At 41.8% G+C, this 22,725-nt stretch overlaps 1 protein-coding gene across 3 annotated transcripts in view; it reads right to left on the reverse strand.

Moving 5' to 3' along the window:
• The window catches only part of LOC118392258 (GRAM domain-containing protein 4-like), a 67,916-nt gene extending 46,055 nt beyond the window's left edge, over positions 1-21,861 (reverse strand). The window contains exons 1-3 of one of the 3 annotated variants that reach the window (XM_035784047.2): positions 21,514-21,861; positions 17,596-17,812; positions 6,176-6,296 (exon numbers count right to left, since the gene is read on the reverse strand). In XM_035784047.2, coding sequence (XP_035639940.1) covers positions 6,176-6,296; positions 17,596-17,812; positions 21,514-21,611 — 436 coding nt within the window. In that variant the 5' untranslated portion in view covers positions 21,612-21,861. Of the gene's footprint in view, positions 1-6,175; positions 6,297-6,575; positions 7,244-17,595; positions 17,813-21,513 lie in introns of those variants that run through there. The other 2 variants (XM_035784049.2, XM_052460066.1) reach the window with 2 other exon arrangements.
• Between the last annotated feature and the right edge of the window lie 864 nt (positions 21,862-22,725).

Consider the following 22,725-nt stretch of genomic DNA (forward strand, 5'->3'; position numbering starts at 1 on the left):
CTGAAGTCCACGATTACCTATGTTTTGTTGCCATTGAGGGAGGTAAGAATGAGTAAGAATTCTCTTGGTAGGTAAAATGGCCAGCATTTGATTGTAAGGAATTTTAGGTCGGATGAGCAGAAGAACTTGAGCTCCTGTATGTTGTTATGATTACACCATTAGCCGTTAATCATGAAGCATACACCCCCACCCTTCCTCTTCCCAGAGAGGGGTTTTGCCCTGTCAGCACGATGCATGGAGAAGCCAGGTGGCTGAACCGATTCCGACAACATATCCCGAGAGAGTCATGTTTCCGTGAAACAGAGAATGTTACAAGCTGATGTCTCTCTGGAAGGCAACCCCTGCTCAAATTTCATCTACCTTGTTGTCAAGAGACTGGACATTGGCGAGTAGTATACTCGGGAGCAGTGGGCAATGTGCACGTCTAGGGAGCCAGGTCGCCACTCAGTCTGCGGCGCCGTTGTTTTGGGTCAGCTACTGGGATTAGATCCATTGTCCTGGGGAAAGTTGTATTCCTGGTTGTAATGTTGGTTGACGTTGCTCTTATATCCAATAGTTTTTGTTAGTTTATGTTGTAAGATTTCCTGGGGTAACAATGTAATAATAATACATTAAATGTTTTTATAATAGTGTATAGTTTCCTAAGAACTCAAAGCGAGGAGACCCTCACCGTCGGCACCATCTTGAAGTCCACTCATTTGAAGGTGTCATAAGGTCATACCCCCAAAACATGCTAACCACTCACCATTACCAATAACAGGGAGGTTAGAATTTTGGGGGGTATGATATTTATGCTTCTGTAACTTTCACACATTATTCACAATTCATTCATGATTGTCACATCGCCAGTTTACTAACCACAGCTCCTGGCAACCCATTATTATACACACCTGCACCTCATTAGGCACACCTGGACTTAATCACTTCCCTGATTACTTGCCCTTTATTTAGCCCTCCGTGTTAATCAGTCTTTAGATGTTATCATCTCTCGTTCAGTAGACTTCTCATGTTGGTTCTTTTGCATCTGTTCCATATTAAAAACGTACTATCTGCACCTGCTTTCTGACTCCCGGCGTATATGTAACAGATTATCCGTAATCACGTGTCATGACGCTAGCCCTTTCAGTGAATTGCCTAACAGAGATGTGAACAACCCCCCCCCTATTGGGAAGGTCAGGTTTACAATTTAACCCCCACATCATAAATTGGGTAAAGAGGCTCTCCCTGGCCCTGCAGTGCATTTCACAGTAGAACTTCTAATACATCACAGAATTTGAGAACTGAACAATATCCATATTTTGGAGAATGTGTAAACGGTCGGTGGAGAAGCCAGCTACAACCCGGTCCGTTTTGTTTCATGTTTGTGACCTCATGAAAGACAATACAGCCATATTACCGTAACTCGGTTTATACAGGTGCCTCCATTATGAAGTTTGCATCTAATTATTGTATAAAATGAAACTATAAGTGAAAAGTGATGTTAAACCTTTAATGTGAGATAATTGTATTCACTTTAAAGTTTAACTAAGTCATTGGCCTGCCCCCATGAGCACAGACATGATCTGGCGTCATGGAACCACCTTTTCTATTGTTATGAATAAAACCCCCTCCTGAGAAAATCCTCTTCAGACCACGCATGCTGAGGTGGCAGAGGTTTGAGTACCCAGACTAAGCAAAGCCACAGCGTGAGCTGTGATTGCGAATAGTTATTGAATTTCTAACCATACCACGTGGAGCATTGGCTACACGGCTGGAAATAGTTAAACTCGGAGACTATCGATCCCCACAGAATAAGAGCAAATCTTGGATACTAGTCTGCAGCTAGAAATTATGTAAACATGGGACGAGAATACAGACAACCGCCGAAACATTATTCTTTGAGAACATTTCTGAATGGTACGCTGAAGAATCCATTCTAACCACGAAATACTGATCTTCAGGGAAACTTGGATGAACTTGGACAAGATAATATATACATTGAATGCAATTATTCCCGAATGAATGAGCATTCATGCGCAAAGGATTAGCATTTCAATTAATATAATTTAACTGTGTAATGATCCCTTTTTGTCTTTCCCGCTTCTTTCTCAGTCCGCACCAACTTCCCTTTGTCCACCAAGCCTTCATATCGGCTCAGCCCACTAGGGGATCTTCCTTATCATTGTTAGTAACCAATAACTACTGTTGGTTTAAGCATTTCTGTGATTAGTTAGTAAATAAATGATTAAGCCAATTGGTGAATGGATGATTCATGGTTTAGGCTGGGTTCAAGCAGATAACCAAGAATCCTACAATGTTTGAAATGAGACTAACGTAAGGTAAAGAATAATTCATTAATAGTAGATTGATCAGATATTAAAATATCTGTAGAATTATATTTGGAAAATTATAACTTTGTAATCTGAAGATTTTCCGTGGTGCCAACTTCCATGATAAATTTAATCCCGTAAATTTAATCCCGTAATAATAGTTACAGATAATTGATTTGATAAAAATAAGTCTTCACCTTTAATGATGCCAAAGACATGACACATGGTAGCATCCACATAAATGTAGAACTGTTCAGAAATCTATTCTAATTTACAATCAAAAAGTGACTCCAAAATGACACAAATCATTATTTACCATTCATTTATATTTGACACAACATAATCCGAAACACAAAAAACTGCATATGCATCCAACAAGTTTGTTGAGTGCCAAGCTTGAAGTAGTCATTGCATGCTAGTAATATGGAACCCAAATAGTACAATTCTGACTACAGACATGTAGATAGGAATCAACCAGTGCCAGTGCCCGAGCACCTGCCCTTCTAAGAGAAAGTGTCCTCGCTGGATTTTTTTATTTTATTAAATTATTTTGAGTGAGCATGAAAGCCAACACAATTGAATTTGCTTCTCCTCAGGCTACGGAGCATCCCAAATTCCTCTTCCATTACTCCCAAGATTATTATTTTTATTTTTTATGAATATGTTTGGAATGTAACAATTTGCTCATCAAATTAGCAAAAAATAATACATTTAAAAACTTAATTTTTGCATGTTATTTCAGTTTGCAAACATATTTTTTTATAGAAACTTAGATAATAAAACCGCATACAAATATTATGGTCTCTTTTTTGCTTTCTTAAGGCAGGTGTTTCAGTGGGACAGCCAGGGAATAGGGTGATTGGCTCAGTGTTCCACCGTGATTGGCTCAGTGTTCTGTTACTCATGGGGACACCAGGTCAACTCAAAATCTATGGGGAGAGCTCAAAAATTCAAGCCCCTTGGACGCTGCCATAGATTTACATTAGAAGTGCCCATCCAAGAAGGCTCAATGTCATTGGCCACAGATAAAAATGGCATAAAAATCACATCTACCATAGCGTTGATTGGACTGAACATGTCAACATCTAACTGTCAAAGTCTTAGTTAGCAGTCATCATGAATCAAGTCGATCTACTGGCAAACCCTTATCTATAATTTCTCTTCATTATGACAAGGATAGAGAACATATGCTCATTGGCCATAAACATTACCCAACAAGTTGGAAATCTCAAACTCAACAATGAGTTGATTAGATTGGATTACTGCAACTCGCTGTTGGCTGGGCTCCCTGCCTGTGCCATTAAACCCCTACAACTCATCCAGAACGCCGCAGCCCGTCTGGTGTTCAACCTTCCCAAGTTCTCTCACGTCACCCCGCTCCTCCGCTCTCTCCACTGGCTTCCAGTTGAAGCTCGCATCCGCTACAAGACCATGGTGCTTGCCTACGGAGCTGTGAGGGGAACGGCACCTCAGTACCTCCAGGCTCTGATCAGGCCCTACACCCAAACAAGGGCACTGCGTTCATCCACCTCTGGCCTGCTCGCCTCCCTACCACTGAGGAAGTCAGTTCCCGCTCAGCCCAGTCAAAACTGTTCGCTGCTCTGGCCCCCAATGGTGGAACAAACTCCCTCACGACGCCAGGACAGCGGAGTCAATCACCACCTTCCGGAGACACCTGAAACCCCACCTCTTTAAGGAATACCTAGGATAGGATAAAGTAATCCTTCTCACCCCCCTTAAAAGATTTAGATGCACTATTGTAAAGTGGCTGTTCCACTGGATGTCATAAGGTGAATGCACCAATTTGTAAGTCGCTCTGGATAAGAGCGTCTGCTAAATGACTTAAATGTAAATGTAAATGAGTGTTTTGTAAAGCAATCACTTGCATGCTATTCAGTGGAGTGGGTGCATGGTCCAAGTCTGGGTTTATGATCTCTTTTCCAAGCTTAAAAGGTTAGACATTCACATGCCAGAAAAGGTTGAATACATTGGCCACGCTGCCAATCCAGCATGACTTCTACCACGTTCAAAAGAACTGGAAACTCGGAAATCTCAGACTTCAGTGAGTTCAAGACAATTGGGAACTCGAGTGCTTCACCCTAACAATTTGGTCCCATCCCCCTCATAACTTAGCCTACTGTTCTGAATTGTTGGTGCACATGTAGCCTATAGCCAGTTTTAGAGAAATGTAATCATTGAACATTGTAAGAGCTTTCTTTGTCTGCTTATATGCCCCTCTTATTGATCTTACGGTTCTGACTTGGTGTACAGGGAGAATACTGTCACCTCTTTCCCCTGTTGCTGTATATTTCAAGTGCTGAACAAAGTTATAATCACTAAGTCCATCCGAGCTTGCTCATTAAATGTCTTAAATAGAAATGACAGATTGCCTCTTATTAGCTTGTCGTCCCTCATGTCATAGTTTGTACATCTCAATTGTCAGTAGAAACCACATTTGTTTTACGCAAGTCAGAGATAGCTGTTTTTTTTAAAGGCAGTAAACGATACCAGACAAGGCTCCGCTGACAGCCAGGTGAAGCAGTGGTAAGGATTCACTCCACGGTGCTATAATGTAGGCCCTAACAGTTTGTGGGCACCGTTTGTCACCGTTACAGTGAAATTAATGTAAGTGTTCCGTTGTGGCATGCATTAACAAAAAGATTTACATGCCAAAATTGCCACTGGTAAGAGGCACATCAGCAGCAGAAAAATATATATATATAATAATTGGGGGACAGCATAGCTAGCTAACTAGCAGATTTACATCATCATCTTCCCGATGTCAATCATGTCTTTAGGAGGCATTGTCATTAGCTTGCTTACAAAGTCTGATGAGCGAGTGTTGCAAAAAATAAAAATTTCACTACAGAGGCAGTTGGTATGTTAAGAATTATGGAAGTTTATTTCTGTGTACTGTTTTTATTTATTGATTTTTTTAAATATTTTTATTTATTTATTTATTTATTTTTTACACCTGCTGCCTCCCCCCCAGCCCTGACACACTAAGTGAGTTATCCAAATACTTGACACCTTCAAAATGTGGGGATAGATACATAGTACTTTCATTTCTAAATGATAAAACAGATAGATATGTATGAAAATACCCTAAAATAAAAATGTGATATTCTGTACTGTCGCCACATAAAACAAAATGCTGGAGAAGAGAGCTAAAGTAAACGTTTTAGCTTCACTATCCAAATAAATACTAGGGGAGTGTATATTAAGTACTGCAACTTTAGCCATAGCTTTAACCATATAGCTTTAGCTTCACTGTAGCAGTATAGCTTTGGACATATAGCTTTAGCCGTGGCAATTAGCAATAACCTATAGCTTTAGCCATATAGCCTTAGCCATAGGCTTTAGTCATACAGCTTCGGCAATGCAAGCTCACACTCTCGGATGGAGAGGTACACTGGCAGACCTGTGGATGGAAAAACTGCACACATTCACGTACGTCAGCTACACGTGGGGTAACACACCCACACAAACAGCACAGGCCACTACACCGTAGTGAAGGCTTGGTACAGTGTGTACCCATCCCTGAGTGGGGTTAAATGGGGCAGGGCAGCCACATTGGCCAGAGGCATTAGTGGCTGACCCAGCGCAGAGGTGTGTGTGAAAGAATAAACATGAGTTAGCACAATTGAATGTGCTCCCCCTCAGGCTACGGCGCTTCCCAACTCCCTCGTCCATTCCTCTCCGCCACCCATCCCTCCACCATCCTCTTTCCCCGTTAACAGCCAATCCTCCAGCCCCTCCCATTCTCACCCTGACTCACCAATGAATGTGCACAAGCAGATAGCTACTACAGCAATGGAGGATGATTAAACAGCTAAAAATGTGTTAGAGTTGTTAAGGTTACTTACGTAGGAAGTGTTTCTCCAGTAAGGCAATCTCTAGATGACCCTTCATCTCATTTAGCCGGTCTGACTCGCTCCTCTGGAAGTCTTGAAATGCTGCAGCCATGGTGAGAGCCCCCGAACCCGCCTGCACAGAGGAGATACGCACGTTCATACAGGCGTAATATCAACGCACACAGACTGGAAGAACTGAAAGAAGGCCTCGATGGCGAGAGCCCCAGAACCGGTCAAAGCAAGAACAACAAAGAGAGGCAAAACTGACATTAATACAGGCATGACAGCAACACACGTCAAAACATGCATGAGAGTGACTTTCAACAAAACATGCATGAATTAAAAATTGACACACGCATCACACACACACACACCATGGCAGAGTAGCTATATCTCCAGTATGATGACTCACAGGCAGTGCGTTTCCCTCCTGTTTGGAAACGCGTTGCAAAGGAGATCCCTACCGACTGACTGTCTGTCCTCTAGTCTAAACACTACACTGATGACTCAACCACTCTCCCTAACTGACTGACTCAGATCTTTAGACCACGTAACCGCATTACTCCATAGATTACCAGACTAATACCAGGTGAGCGAGATGGTGAGAGGGGAAGAGTGGAGGAGCAGATGAAAAGAAGTGTCAAGAGAAAGCGACCAGAGTGTGGAAGCTACCGTGCTGTGTTGCTATTCTGAGCCACTGCAGGTTTACCAGCCACCAACTGACCAACGCAGGCAGGGTGTCCCTTTAAGAGGCTCCCGCCACAGACAAAGACACACACGGACAAACACATACACTGCAGCAGCTTCTTCTCCCTGCAGCAGTCCTGACTGCAGCGTGTCTTAATCTATTATGCTGCCTGTCAAGTCCACGAGAGACACACACACACCGCATGAGAAAGCGAGAACAAGGGATGAGTAGAGAGAAAGGAATGATGTAAAAATGCCCTACTTAGGATGCAGCCGGGATGAAGAAAAGACAGACAAATTAAAGACTAAACAGACAGCCTTTGCTCTGTATCTCAAATGTCAGAGAGAGATGGCGAGAAGGAGGATCGAGGGGAGACGGGGGGAGGACAACAATAGAGAGGGATGATGAGAGTGAGGAGAGAAAGAGCGAGCTGGAGAGGGGAGGGGCTAGACTGGGTGGGTCTGAAACAGGAAGAGGATTCGGAAGTAAACACCTAAGTCATGTGATCTGGTCCTGAGGGGCAAAGAAGAAGCAGTGCAGAACTAGCACTGAGGAAGGAGCAGTGTGTGTGTGTGTATATATATATATATATATTTTATTTATTAATTCAAACTTTATTCTTATTTACAATGATGGCCTACCAAAAGGCAAAAGGCCTCCTGCGGGTGCTGGGATTCAAAATTTAGGACAAAAAACACACAGCATGATAGAGACACCACAACATTATATAGAGACTAAAGACAACACAGCATTGTGTGTGTGTGTGTGTTTGTTGGGGATCGTTGCAGCAGAGCCCAGGATCTTAAAGAACTAGGACCCTGCATAGAGAGAGAACCTTTGTTGGGCTAACTCTTTGAATTACTGGGAGAGGCATATTACTGGCATCTTCATTTACAAAACCACTGTTCAGGTCTACTCCCCTCAGTTCTATGCTTCTACGATTGCGAAAGTAGTTTTTCAGACAATGACTAAAGTCAGCAGCAACCTCACACAAACAGGTGGCACAGAGCTGGTCTCATGACTGTTCCTGGGCAGAATATATATATATATATATATATATAATTATTAGGCTTGGGCCACATACCGTTTATCTGGTTATTTTGAAATATCGACAGTATTACTTTCGATACCGGTTTTGTTGTGGGTACCCATAAACCCCCCCTTCCTTAGTTATAGGTGCCACTGCTTAAACTTAAAATATAACTATAAGAAATCTAAGATGACAAATATAACAAATAATTTCCCTAGCTCAGTGCTCTAGCTATCCTTTCATTTGCTAACTAAATGTTAAGATGAAGCTTTTTGGTTACACCAAATACATTCAATCCCCTCCTGGATCAAGATCCCTGTTGCCTAAATAGGTGTGTGTACATTTGTTTTTATAAATCATAAAAATATTGTTTTGTACAAAAGTGTGAAAGACCAGGCGTTCTTAATGTTTTGTACACACTTGGCAATCTCTCGCCCAGCTTCATGAGGAATGCTTTTCCAATAGTCTTGAAGGAGTTCCCACCAAACACTTGTTGGCTGCTTTTCCTTCACTCTGTGGTCCAACTCATCCCAAACCATCTCAATTGGGTTGAGGTCTGGTGATTGTGGAGGCCAGGGCATCTGATGCAGCACTCCTTCTCGGTCAAATAGCCCTTACAGTATGGAGGTGTGTGTTGGGTCATTGTCCTGTTGAAAAACAAAATGATAGTCGGACTAAGCACAAACCAGATGGGATGGCGTATCGCTGCAGAATGCTGTGGCAGCCATGCTGGTTAAGTGTGCCTTGAATTCTAAATAAAATCAAAGTGTCAACAGCAAAACACCCCCCCGCGCTTCATGGAGGGAACCACACATGTAGAGATAATCTGTTCACCTACTCTGTTTCACAAAGACACAGTGGTTGGAACCAAAATTCTCAAATTTGGACTCATCAGACCAAAGGACATATTCCCACCAGTCTAATGGCCATTGCTTGTGTTTCTTGGCCCAAGCAAGTCTCTTCTTATTGGAGTCCATTTATAGTGGTTTCTTTGCAGCAATTCGACCATGAAGGCCTGATTCACGCAGGCTCTTCTGAACAGTTGATGTTGAGATGTCTGTTAAGTGTTTGGGCTGCAATCTGAGGTGCAATTAACTCTAATTAACTTATCCTCTGCAGCATTGGTAACTCGGTCTTCCATTCCTGTGGCGGTCCTCATGAGAGTTTCATCACAGCGCTTGGTTTTAGCGACTGCACTTGAAGCTTTCCAGATTGACTGACCTTCATGTCTTAAAATGAACGGACTGTCATTTCGCTTTGCTTATTTGAGCCGTTCTTGCAATAATATGGACTTGGTCTTTTACCAAATAGGGCTCTCTTCCGTATTCTACCCTTCCAGTTAAGTCAGTTATGAACAAATTCTTATTTACAATGACAGCCTACCGGGGAACAGTGCCTTGTTCAGGGGCAGACAGATTTTTACCTTGTTGCTGGATCAAATCCCCGAGCTGACCTTTCGGTTACTTGTCCAACGCTCTAACCACTAAGCTAACTGCCACCCCTTTTAACTAGCAATACCTGTTAACTGAAATGCATTCCCAGTGACTACCTCATGAAGCTGGTTGAGAGAATGCTAAGAGTGTGCAAAGCAGTCATGAAGGCAAAGGGTGGCTACTTTAAATAATCTAAAATATATTTTGATTTGTTTAACCCTTTTTTGGTTGCTACATGATTCCATACGTATTATTTCATAGTTTTGATGTTCACTATTATTCTACAAAGTAGAAAATAGTCAAAATAAAGAAAAATCCTTGAATGAGTAGGTGTCCAAACATTTGATTGTATCCATCCATCCACTTATTCTGTTTCATGGTGCCCCTTATGTAAAGTTCCAGTACAGAAACGGTATGATAAAACTGGATACCGCCCAACCCTAATAATTATATCTGTGGCAGGAAATTAAACCTTCAATCAAACCACAAGCTGGCTACATAAATGGTACATTTGATGTTTGGTTAAAGGGGAAAACAATTAGCCATAAATATCCACAATTAAAATCTAGCTGTGCGTTTCAGCCCAACGGGAGAGCGTTTCCTGATCATGAGTCATCGGTGCTGTAGCAGGTGTCGCATCATCAGCGGATTGGCATAAAAATGGTTTTGTCCAATTGAAGACCAATAACAGACACCAACAGCACAGAGACAGACCACTCACAATCAGACCCTGTGGGACATCAGAGAGCACTCATAACAGAAACATATCATCCCTATTAGAGCATTCTAGCAAAGATCAATGACAGATCAACCCACCTGGGCTGCTGTGATGGGAGGGAGTGAGGAAAAAAGAATGGATGTTTTATAGCAGAAAACATTGAGAGGACACACACACACACAATTTTTTCCAGCTCGAATGCCCAAGTTGGATGTGTGCAAAACAGTCTGTTCATATAGGGAGCAATAAGGGCTCCATTAGCAAGCTGTAGGATGTACCCCTCAGGCATGGCCTGATGAAGAGCAGAGTAGCTGGACTGGACTGCTATACAGTCTGCCAGACAGACTACTAAGGTAGGCGCCTGTTCGCGGTGATAATTCCTTCCATGTTAGAAGGTTAAGCAAACAGACAGCGCCTTAGCAAAGGTCTGGAGTTTAAAAAGCAAGTCTAGCCTTACCTCTGTCTGCCAGAAAGGACCAGTGTTTCTACTGCTTCTATTCCTCTTGGTTGGGTTACAGGCCATGCAAATGACTTGCAAAACACTCCTGCTGAGATTTGCTCTACTTAGAAGGGGATTAAAATGGGCAAAACCATAACATTACAGAATCATGGAATAGATTCATGGATTGATCCGAGATCGAGTCATCAGCTGTTACAGTATTCCTGCTCAATACAACTAATCCGGAGAGTTCCATAGTTAAGCTAAATATGGATTGGAATGCATCGGTGACTTGTACCTTTGCAGAAAGACTTAAAAATCAGGAATGAGGACAATGGATTGACATGTGGATAATCACTTGCACCTACAATCTGTGTTGTATGAGATATTGAATGAGAGCGAGATAGGACGTTCTAGAACGGCCTGAATATCTCAGCTGAGGAATTGCCTCCCGTCATGTTATTTGTTTTGGCTTATTCTCCCCTAAGCTACAGACCGGCTGAGACATCTTATTGAGCTGAAAATAAACATTTACTCCACTTCTCATCCATCAATAGCGTTCTCCTGTCATCATCTAACCCACAGAGACAAGACAGAAAGGAGAGACAGAAAAATGGAGGAAAACAACTATTTTTGTATCCTCTGATGCCAGAGGCCATCAGGCATAAGGTGATGTAACGATAACACCACAGTAACCTGAAGCAGCAGCAGTACTCTAGGCAACTGGCATGGCAATGGTTGGTGACCCAGTATCTCTGGCACTGGTCCTAGTGCAGCCTTAATCCCAGCGGGAGGACATTTTGAGTGTGCTGTGGCCAGGGGATTAATACTTGTGACCAGGGCCTCTGTGCCAGTTAACCAGTAAGAGTAGGGGTGTGAAACTGATTTCCCCAGGGGCCACACTCAGTCTTCACCAAGGTCTGCAGGGCCGCACTTCATTTATTATACTTCCTTGCCCTCAAAATTAGCTAAATAAATATTTTTCCATCACTTTTGGAACTGTCGATGCTTTCCCAACTGTCTAGATTTAGTTTGGGGACTGTTAGCAAGCAGCACAAAGTAAACCAACCACAAATGTAGGTCCATTAAGTCTACACAGTTTTGATATGGTTTTAGTCATTTCAAAGTCAACAGAAGCTTTCCCCCAGAAAAGCCACCTGCGGACCAGATTGAAAGGGCTGGAGGTCCGGGCCTTGAGTTTGACATGCGAGTTAAAGGTTACGCACAGGGGAATGGGAGACTCAATAGTCTAGAGTCCTACTCTCCTTGTTTCACCTTCCTAGCCTGTATATGTATCCAAATGCCCCCGTCGGACGCATCTGCTGACAGGCGCAATAACGGGAGGAACAGGGAGAGGAACAGCGGAGGGTAAAGTATGTGTATACAAAGCCTTCGGAAAGTATTCAGACCCCTTCCCTTTTTCAGTCAATCTACATACAATACCCCATAACAAAACAAAAACTTCATTTAAAAAAATATATACAAATTAGCAAACATTTCTGAAACATTACATTGAAAAGCGTACTTTGTTGAAGCGCCTTTGGCAGCGATTACGGTCTCAAGTCTTCTTGGGTATGACGCTACAAGCTTGATACACCTGTATTTGGGGAGTTTCTCCCATTATTCTCTGCAGATCCCCTCAAGCTCTGTTAGGTTGGATGGGGAACGTTGCAAAGGGTCGGAAACATTCAGGTTAAATTTCCAGAATTTTCCCAGAAATTTTCCATGGGAAGTTAAGCCTGGGGATTTGGGGAATTTTGCTTAAATTCAGCGAAAAAAAAGTTAGCTTATAACAGAGTGAACCTTTTTTTGAGAATCACATGTACATGTGATTCTCAAGATCTTGCACAGTAATGAGATGCTATTGAGCCCAGACTACTACACTGTCTGAGCCAAGGACTACATGCTTTCTGGTAAGTTTTGATTACAATACTGCGTGGGGTGAATATATTTGATTACATACAGTGGGGAGAAAAAGTATTTGATAACCTGCAGAATCGGTAGTGTTTCCTACTTACAAAGCATTTAGAGGTCAGTAATTTTTATAATTGGTACACTTCAACTGTGAGAGACGGAATCTAAAACAAAAATCTTGAAAATCACATTGATTTTTAAGTAATTCATTTGCATTTTATTGCATGACATAAGTATTTGATACATCAGAAAAGCAGAACTTAATATTTGGTACAGAAACCTTTGTTTGCAATTACAGAGATCATACGTTTCCTGTAGTTCTTAACCAGGTTTGCTCACACTTCCAGCAGGAATTTTGGCCCACTCCTACATACAGACCTTCTCCAGATCCTTCTGGTTTCGGGGCTGTCGCTGGGCAATACGGACTTTCAGCTCCCTCCAAAGATTTTCTATTGGGTTCAGGCCACTCCAGGACCTTGAGATGCTTCTTACGGAGTCACTCCTTAGTTGCCCTGGCTGTGTGTTTCGGGTCGTTGACATGCTTGGCAGACCCAGCCACGACCCATCTTCAATGCCCTTACTGAGGGAAGGAGGTTGTTTGCCAAGATCTCGCGATACATGGCCCCATCCATCTTCCCCTCAATACGGTGCAGTCATCCTGTCCCCTTTGCAGAAAAGCATCCCCAAAAAATGATGTTTCCACCTCCATGCTTCACAGTTGGGATGTGTTCTTGTGGTTGTACTCATCCTTCTTCCTCCAAACACTGCGAGTGGAGTTTAGACCAAAAAGCTCTATTTTTGTCTCATCAGACCACATGACCTTCCTCCTCTGGATCATCCAGAATGTCATTGGTAAACTTCAGATGGGCCTGGACATGTGCTGGCTTGAGCAGGGGGACCTTGCGTGCGCTGCAGGATTTAATCCATGACGGCGTAGTGCGTTACTAATGGTTTTCTTTGAGACTGTGGTCCCAGCTCTCTTCAGGTCATTGACCAGGTCCTGCCGTGTACTTCTGGGCTGATCCCTCACCTTCCTCATGATCATTGATGCCCCACGAGGTGTGATCTTGCATGGAGCCCCAGACCGAGGGTGATTGACCGTCATCTTGAACTTCTTCCATTTTCAAATAATTGTGCCAACAGTTGTTGCCTTCTCACCAAGCTGTTTGCCTATTGTCCTGTAGTCCATACCAGCCTTGTGCAGGTCTACAATTTTATCCCTGATGTCCTCACACAGCTCTCTGGTCTTAGCCATTGTGTAAAGGTTGGAGTCTGTTTGATTGAGTGTGTGGACAGGTGTCTTTTATACAGGTAACGAGTTCAAACAGGTGCAGTTAATACTGGTAATGAGTGGAGAACAGGAGGGCTTCTTAAAGAAAAACTAACAGGTCTGTGAGAGCCGGAATTCTTACTGGTTGGTAGGTGATCAAATACTTATGTCGTGCAATAAAATGCTAATTATAATTACTTAAAAATCATACGTGATTTTCTGGATTTTTGTTTTAGATTCTGTCTCTCACAGTTGAAGTGTACCTATGACAAAAAAAGTACAGACCTACATGCTTTGTAAGTAGGAAAACCTGCAAAATCGTCAGTGTATCAAATACTTCTTCTCCCCACTGTATATGATTTTTTGTTAACTAGTAAATAGTAGCCTACAGCAAGTGTTACATGCCATGCCCTTCTCCCCCGATTGCTCAGTTTGGACAGGCCGCCGGCTCTAGGAAGAGTCTTGGTGGTTCCAAACTCCTTCCATTTAATGGAGGCCACTGTGATCTTGGGGACCTTCAATGTTGCAGACATTTTTTTGGTACCCTTCCCCAGATCTGTGCCGACACAATCCTGTATCGGAGCTCTACGGACCATTCCTTCGACCTCATGGCTTGGTTTTTGCTGACATGCACTGTCAACTTTGGGACCTAATATAGACAGGTGTGTGCCTTTCCTAATCATGCCCAATTATTAGAATGCACCAGAGCTCAATTTCAAGTCTCATAGAAATGGGTCTGAATACTTACGTAAATAAGGCATCTTATTTTTCTACATTTGAAAAACATTTTCTGCTTTGTCATTATGGGGTATTGTGTGTTGATTGCTGAGGATTTTTTATTTATTTAATCCATTTTAGAATTAGGCTGTAAAGTACCAAAATGTGGAAAAAGTCAAGGGGTCTGAATACTTTCCTACGGCACTTTATATGAAGTGAAAGGACTGTGTACGCAACGACTGATTGTATTTTCCGGAGGCCTCCTCCAGTCAGTGACCTCTCACACCCTCTCAGTGAGCAGCTGCCCACATGCCTGGCATGGAAACACACAGGGCGGGCAGCCTGCGACATCCACACACACACACGAAATGTGTACACTAAAGTCCTAACTCTGTTTAAATTAGAAAATCAGCAGATGAGCACAGGAAACTGACCTCTGAGGAAATTAGACAATCAAGTGACCAATCTACTGTTTCAATATGGGGGGAAAAACACTGACTGGCTGATGGTACATGAAGCATGAAAAAGTCAAGATGACAGTGCAGTTTAAAATATCCCGTTGAGAAAGTCCAAACACTGAGATCATCAGCAGTAATGATATATTAAATTGGCAAGCAGGGAACGATAAATTCAGAGTAACCATAGTGGCTGAAAGCCTATAAGAGGTTGTGTGTGTGTGTGTGTGTGTGTACCCTGTATCCCTCTCTCCATCCAACCCTCCCTGAGGAATGAGTAGAGTAAACAGGAAGAACACCTATCAAACCACCCTGTGCTTCCTTTTCTCTTCCACTCTTGCTGAAGTACGTTGTCCATAAAGTCTCCCTGAGGGATAAGTAATCAACTTCACTGGAACCTGTCTCACACACACACACGTCTGTAGGAACATTAAAACAGTCTCTTTGCTTTCCCCAGGAAGTGCTGGAGATGTTAAGCTAAGATCAAACTTCGGTCTGCAAAGTAGGCTAGATGTGTGGGAAAACACGTCTGCCAGTAGGAGCTTTTCGGGGAAACATCAAACGGAGGACAAGCGGAACATTTCAGTGGAAAGAAAACAGAAAATGTTCTGTAGGCTACAGTCTGCACGTTCAAACTAAGACAACATAACTAAACTACTATTTGTATGCTTTTGCTAATAAAATGATAAAAACCTTTCAAAATGCCAATGTTTATTTGGTTAAGGATCCATAACTAATTACTATGGGAATAAATATCACTGAATTACAGAAATAATGGAACAAAGTTTTCTAATGAAGGTAAACAAATTGTTGCTTACTGGAAAATACTATTTCTAACACACATGGTCATGTTGTACAGCTATTAGCAGGTAGCTGGACAATATACTTGCCTAGGAGGGGGGTGGCGGGAGAATTCTATTGTCAAATTAGTTAGGTTGGCTGTATTATAACTGGCCCGTGATTGGTTGCAATTTCAGTTTAATCCACCAGAAAAGACTAAACAAATAATACATCAAAAGGTATTGTATCACATCCGACTTGGGAGTCCAATAGGACGGTGCACAATTGGTCCAGTGTTTCTCTCCTCTTAAAACAGAAATAAATGTTTTGGTCAATGCTAATATTATTTTGGTCTTTATTCACTTTACAGTCGCTGACTTTCGTTTATTTATTTATTTAATAAATAACCTCAAAATATTTTTAGATATCAAGTTGATTGCGCAGTCATGTAGCGGCACCTACATAAAGCTGAGTGAGTAACTCATTCATGGCTTTGGATCAAAATAAATAAGTACCAACATTCTTTCTGATAGCATTTCTTTATTAAAGACTTTGGTTATCCTGACTTGGACACCATGGACAGTATTATAATAGCCCTTTATGGGCCATTAGCAGGATAATATACCTTTACCAACACCTCTCTGTATTTTGATATTTTGACGCAGCGGTCCAAGTCATCACATCGCAATGTAAAATGAGTTGCTACAGATACCCGTGCCGGCCGCCACCGGGAGCCCCATGAGGCGGCTTCTGGTTTTAATTTAGAATCATCCAATCCTCGATATGTAATTATTGGCAGAGTCACGTCATATTTTTCGATATACTGTAGGCCTACAGTAGGCGACTTGAGTCTCATGTCGCCTACTAGTGTTGAGTAATGTGCTGTTAAGTGGTGTTGGTCTTATTTAAAGAGCATATTGAAGTTAGAAGCAATAGGATTTGAAGCAGTAGCCTACAACTATTTTAGCACCGTTTCGTGTTCCTGTAAGACAATCATGGGGACTAGCATTAATGGTACCAGTGGTTGCCACTTAAATAACGTGCCATAGAATTCTGGGGCACCACTCAAGCTGTGCTGCAATATGCTGCAACTTTTAAAGGACGAACCAATATGTAAATGTCATATTTCATTTTTTTTTTAATTAGCAAACATTTCTACAAACCTGTTTTCGCTTTGTCATTATGAGGATTTGTGTGTTGATTGAGGGAATACACAGTTCAATCAATTTTAGAACAAGGCTGTAACAAAATGTGGAAGAAGTCAAGGGGTCTGAATACTCTCCGAATGCACTGTGTAGTCTGTGTCCAGATTTCAGTTTACATTTAACCCATCTGAACAGTAGGCTACCGTTCCTTTGACGTGCTGCCATAGGCCTATTTGAAGTCCTTTTGTATAGCGCCTCACAGATCATCACACAACATCCACTATTACCACATCATCAAATTTTTACCAAACATTACATTTCTGGCCAGCACTTCTTTATTTTTAACTCTCCATTTTGCAGCTTTTCACTTGAATATTTTTTTTTATATATACATCTTTTTTTTTTTTAAAGAGACATTGTTCTTTTTGCCTCAGTGGATTAAAGATAATTTTTTCTGACCATTCCCAAGAGCTTGGCAATTGGTGTGTAGGCTGTCACGCGTAAAGCCTAAGATTTAGGACCTACACACTAATTCCATAGCGTAAACATTATGTAGGAAAAAAACTCAAATGTAGCCTATAGATCTAAATTGCTCAAGAATTATACAATTGATTTTGTATGGTTTTCTGTTGATGCAACCCGACTGCCACCCACCTGCCCTTCATCCACACAATATTTCAAGACCCGTTAGGAAACACTGACTTAAGAGTTTCCAGACCACCTGATACGGCCTATAACTACAGCCTATTCCTGGTCGGGTCCCATTGAAAGGAAAAACTGCTGTCCCTGCTCATGGTCTCTCATTTGAGTCAAAGAACACAGCTAAGTAGAATGAATACTTACAGGGTCTCCTAGTTCTTCCGTGTCTTGTGTCTTGAGTGAAGGCTTCGTCCTCAGCAGGATGTCATCGCTACATTCATTGTCGGATCCGTTGGGGGACTCTGCTAGATCCAGGAAGTCGTCTCGCTTCTGACCTCTGAACCTGATTTTGTCCAGCCGCTTTAGCATGTTCAACACCCCTCTCGTCGGCGGCTTTACCTTAGCATGGTGTACAGCATTTCTGAAAAGACAAAACAGAGAAGGGTCAAAGGTTCCCCTTTGAAACGCAGTGAAAATGAAAGGGACAAATTTCTTTGCGTTAGAAGTTGCTTTTGTAAATAAGTACCTGAACACTACAGAACACAGTTGCACAAGCTAAGACAATTGAGTGTGACCAATACAAGCCTTTTTTTAAATAAGATGCATAAATAGACACCATACAGACAGACTAATATATAGGCCAGCCAGGAGCCACAGTATCCTACTAATGTAGCAGATCACTCCATTTAAGATGTCATCTCTGCCCCAGTATCCAGTTAAAGACGATCACCTTTCACAATTGTGTTTGTCATCTCTGTCTATGACTCAGACAGCCTAATGACAGAGACGGTGTCCCAAATGGTGCCCTATTCCCTATATAGTGCGCTTTTGACCAGAGCTCTATAGGTCCTGCTCAAAAGTAGTGAGCAATGAAGGGAATAGGGTGCCATTTGGAACACAGCCATATAGATCTAGCGGTAGATCCATCGAAGGCTCAGTGTTTGAATCATCCGCCATCATCCAGGGCCACATCTCTTACTGCTTAGGAAATTATCACAACTAGGCGTGGAGCGAGATGGAGACAAGAGGCAGGCCTCCTCCAGTCAGTTAAAAAGGCAGACAAAACGGAGCACAGAGATATATACACAAAATCTTTCCCTCAGCCCTCTCACTTCAACACTGTCACCAAAAATATATACGACTTAACGACTTGATTAATGTGAATCCTTTTGACCTACATCTACACTCCCCTGCGTATTTATTTAGGCATTGAAGCTAAAATGTTTAATTTGGCTCTATAGCCTACTCCAGTATTTTGAATTTGAGATCAAATGTTTTATGAGGCAACAGCACAGAAAGTCACATTTTATTTGAGGGTATTTTCATACATAGCTGTTCTACCATTTAGAAATAAAATCACTTTATGCATCTAGTCCCCCCATTTGAAAGGGCCATAATATCAAAACATGCTAATCTCTCACCATTACCAATAACAGGAGATGTTAGCATTTTAATGCCTCCAACTTTCTCACTGTATCTAATCTCCCCCATTTGAAGGTATCATACATATTTGGACAACTTCCCTTAGTTGATTACATTGTCAAAAGTTTAGAATTTTGTCCCATATTCCTAGCTAATGATTCTCAAGGTAGAAGTTACCCCTAACCACAGATCTAGAATCAGAATACCCCTGCCCCAATCCTAACCATGACCATTTGAGAGGTTGATTAACCTCTGACATTAGATCAGCCCTTAGGTAACATTCTCTAGTCAGATAATGACCCCATAGCTCACCACCATCAGCTTAGCTTAGTGAAGCATCTAGACAATTGCAGGAGCAAGGTGAGGTGAGAGGGTACCATAGGGTAAAGCTGTAATGTTGTTCAGAGAAGAGTGAGTTTTTCCTCAATGGGATATACCTAGAGAGCTCTTAAGTACTGCTTAATCATACACACAGTCAAACATATACAAGGTTAGACTACACAGGCGAATTGACACTGTACTCTTGACACAGTAGACTGCACATCAGTCTATACGCCTATGAGAGCCATTGCAATGGCAGCCATGAGTGCTGTCGTGTCTCACTTCAATGAGATTACCACCTCTGATGTGAATCTTCTGAATAAAAGAGAAGGGGCCACAGAGACTTGACTATGCTCCCCTCAGTGCCTAGTGTGTGTTTGATTGAGCACCTTGAGATTAAGAAAACCGCATTCTAGGAACTGGATAGTCAATGGCATCGTTTAGTAGTGATGGAAGGCCCCACACTTGAATAGAAAATAGGACATTGTTGAATTAAACAAAGACATTAATCAGACATTGTTAGGTTTAGGGTGAGAGGTAAATGAACAGATCTTTGAGCATAATACAAACTAAAAACTCCCACCTGGAACCCCCTCCTGAAACCCCCATTGGCAAGTGTTTTACACCTCTCACACCCACCTGTAGGCATCACATTTATTTTAGGCACAGTCACCTCACAGGTTTTGTTTCACATGAAATACACCAAACCCCCTGTCAATGTCATTCCTGGTTGCAGACCCACTGAACCTGTAGTTGACATGCGATTGTTCATTCAGAGACTGAATTCTGAATGAATGTCAACGTTAGGCTAAATGTTTTAGAGTGTTTGGTCATTTTTATTAAAAATTAAGTTAAATAGGAACAAAAACAACCTGATTTCAACTATTATTATTATTTAGAAAATATGAAATAAAATATATCAATATTATCTGAGGACACCAGAAAGCTATTTGTGCATCTTTCCAGGCCATAGGACTTTTGTCTGAATGGCCAAATATGTTTGTTTTTTTACCCTTGTGGTTTTTAGACTGTTATTTGGCATTTCTTGTTGCTTACTACCTACTATCACAGTGACAATAACATGTGGTAGCCAATTAGCTTGTTAATGGTTTCCAAACAAATTCATGAATGTGATAGAAAACTATACAGCTATCTAGCTTGTTAACTACGTTGACTGCCTCGACTAGCCAAAATTGACAATTGACTTGTTTTGAAAGTAGGATGATCTTATCCTTTGAGGCTTTAAACGTGTTCTTACTGGGAAACATCCATGGCAGGCATTGTTGTCACCTTAGCGCACCACAGAACATTAACATGCATCGCTTGCGGTACGGGTTTGGAAGGACCTTATCTTTCATATCAGGAAAAAAAAAGATTTAAAGAAACAATGTTAAATTGATTAAAAAAACATTTTTAAAAATGTAAATAGGGTTGGGGTTAGTGTTCCCACATGGCCATCTCCATGTTAGTGTGTGCTTACAGAAGACATGGACCACCTGTGCTAAGTAGCTATCGAGCATGCCCCCGAACACCTGTGTGTAACAGAAGGCCGCCAGAAACATGTTGTCACTGAAAATACTTTTGGCTGCAACTGGGATAAGTCAATAAAGCCTTGTACACAATGAAGGCCTTAATGCCCATTTCAGTTTTGTTTTTCAAATCCGTTTTGTAACACTGACTGTCCATAGACAAGTGACCTAATTGGATTTGTGTGTGTTCAGACAGCAGTCATTTGCTGACATGGCGACGCTAGTTGTCATAATAATGACACGCGTGTGTACAGTGATGTAGGCTGATTGGTGTTGGTGCTCAGGCTTCCGATCACTCAGAAAGAGCTTCGGGGTTCTTTTAACAAACCTTCCCCTTACAGAAGACGCCTTCGTCCAATTACTTGTGTGACGTAATGGAACAGAGTTATGATCAAGGGCTAAGGCACTGTGAGCGGTCATAGCTTCGCAGCAAACAAAAATAAAACGGCTTATAAAATGAGCCTAACACAGGGTAATCATTGACAGAGTACGAAGGACCAGGAATGTATGGCTTCACTGTACCCGCGACGATTTGTAACAATCCGCGTGAGCAACAGTAGGTGTTGGCCAGTGGTGACAACGTGACAAGTCCGTTATGTTCGTCTTCGCTTCATTATTGAAACTATGGCGATGCAACGTTTCATTTGTAATACTTTCATTTACTTGTAGTTCCCATTTCTCAATTAAAATTGTAATCTTCGTAAATGACAGGCTACGCACAGTAGCCCTTGCGCTCTACTAAATACATTAATTACCCAACTAAAAGCCAGACGTTTACATAAACATCACACGCAAAGACTTGAGCTAGGCTACTTTACATTATATTATTATTTTTTTTAATTCTTCTTACCGTAAATCGTAGCAAAGTTTCATTAACACAGAGAATTGCCTTTGAATGTATCCAGTAGCGTCCACCTGCTCAGATCCGCCAAGCCACAAGCTGTTCATTGAGCCTCAGCCCCGCCATCGCAATCCGCTCTTTTGTAAACCAAAGAAACGAGTTTACATCCCGCTGCAGCCTTGATTAGTTTTGCAGGAATGCCAGTTCCCCCCCGATAGATAATAGTACAGGCGATCTCCGTCAGTACCGTTTGAAACCAGCCACTCTCTCTCTTAATTCCATAGCTCTCGCAAGCAAGATCAGGGAATTCCGTCAATGTCAGCAGACTTCCTTTCTTAAAGGGGCCGTTTATGGAGTTTCAAAGTTATCAACAAGCCTTCCCTTTCTGTTATTGTACCGCCCACTCTGTATTCGTCTGCCTTCATAATGCCCATCAGCATCCTCTGTTGGATGACAATATTATAGCAATGCAGGCCTACCAACAGTATTGCATGTGCACAGTTGATTTCATATATTATTCGACAGTTCTTTCATGTAATACAGATTAATTGACATTTGCACATAAACATTTATATATAAATAAAACAATGCAAACCTTTGCATGTTTGCACTCAGATTAGCAAGGTAAAAATCTAAACTTCCATCATCTACAGAAATGAGCTCCAAAACAGTCATGGCCAAAGGTTTTGAGAATGACACAAATGTTTATTTCCACAAAGTATGCTGCTTCAGTGTCTTTAGATATTTTTGTCAGGTGTTACTATGGAATACTGAAGTATAATTGCATAAGGACTTTATTGACAATTACATGAAGTTGATGCAAAGAGTCAATATTTACAGTGTTGACCCTTTATCAAGACCTCTGCAATCCGTCTTGGCATGCTGTCAATTAACTTCTGGATCACTGATGGCAGCCCATTCTTGCAAAATCAATGCTTGGAGTTTGTCAGAATTTGTGGGGTTTTGTTTGTCCACCCGCCTCTTGATGATTGACCACAAGTTCTCAATGGGATTAAGGTGTGGGGAGTTTCCTAGCCATAGACCCAAAATATCTATGTTTTGTTCCCCGAGACACTTTTGCCTTATGGCAAGGTGCTCCATCATGCTGGAAAAGGCATTGTTCGCCACCAAACTGTTCCTGGATGGTTGGGAGAAGTTGCTCTCGGAGGATGTGTTGGTACCATTCTTTATTCATGGCTGTGTTCTTAGGCAAAATTGTGA

This window comes from Oncorhynchus keta, chromosome 13 (assembly GCF_023373465.1).
Source record: "Oncorhynchus keta strain PuntledgeMale-10-30-2019 chromosome 13, Oket_V2, whole genome shotgun sequence".
NCBI lineage: Eukaryota > Metazoa > Chordata > Actinopteri > Salmoniformes > Salmonidae > Oncorhynchus > Oncorhynchus keta.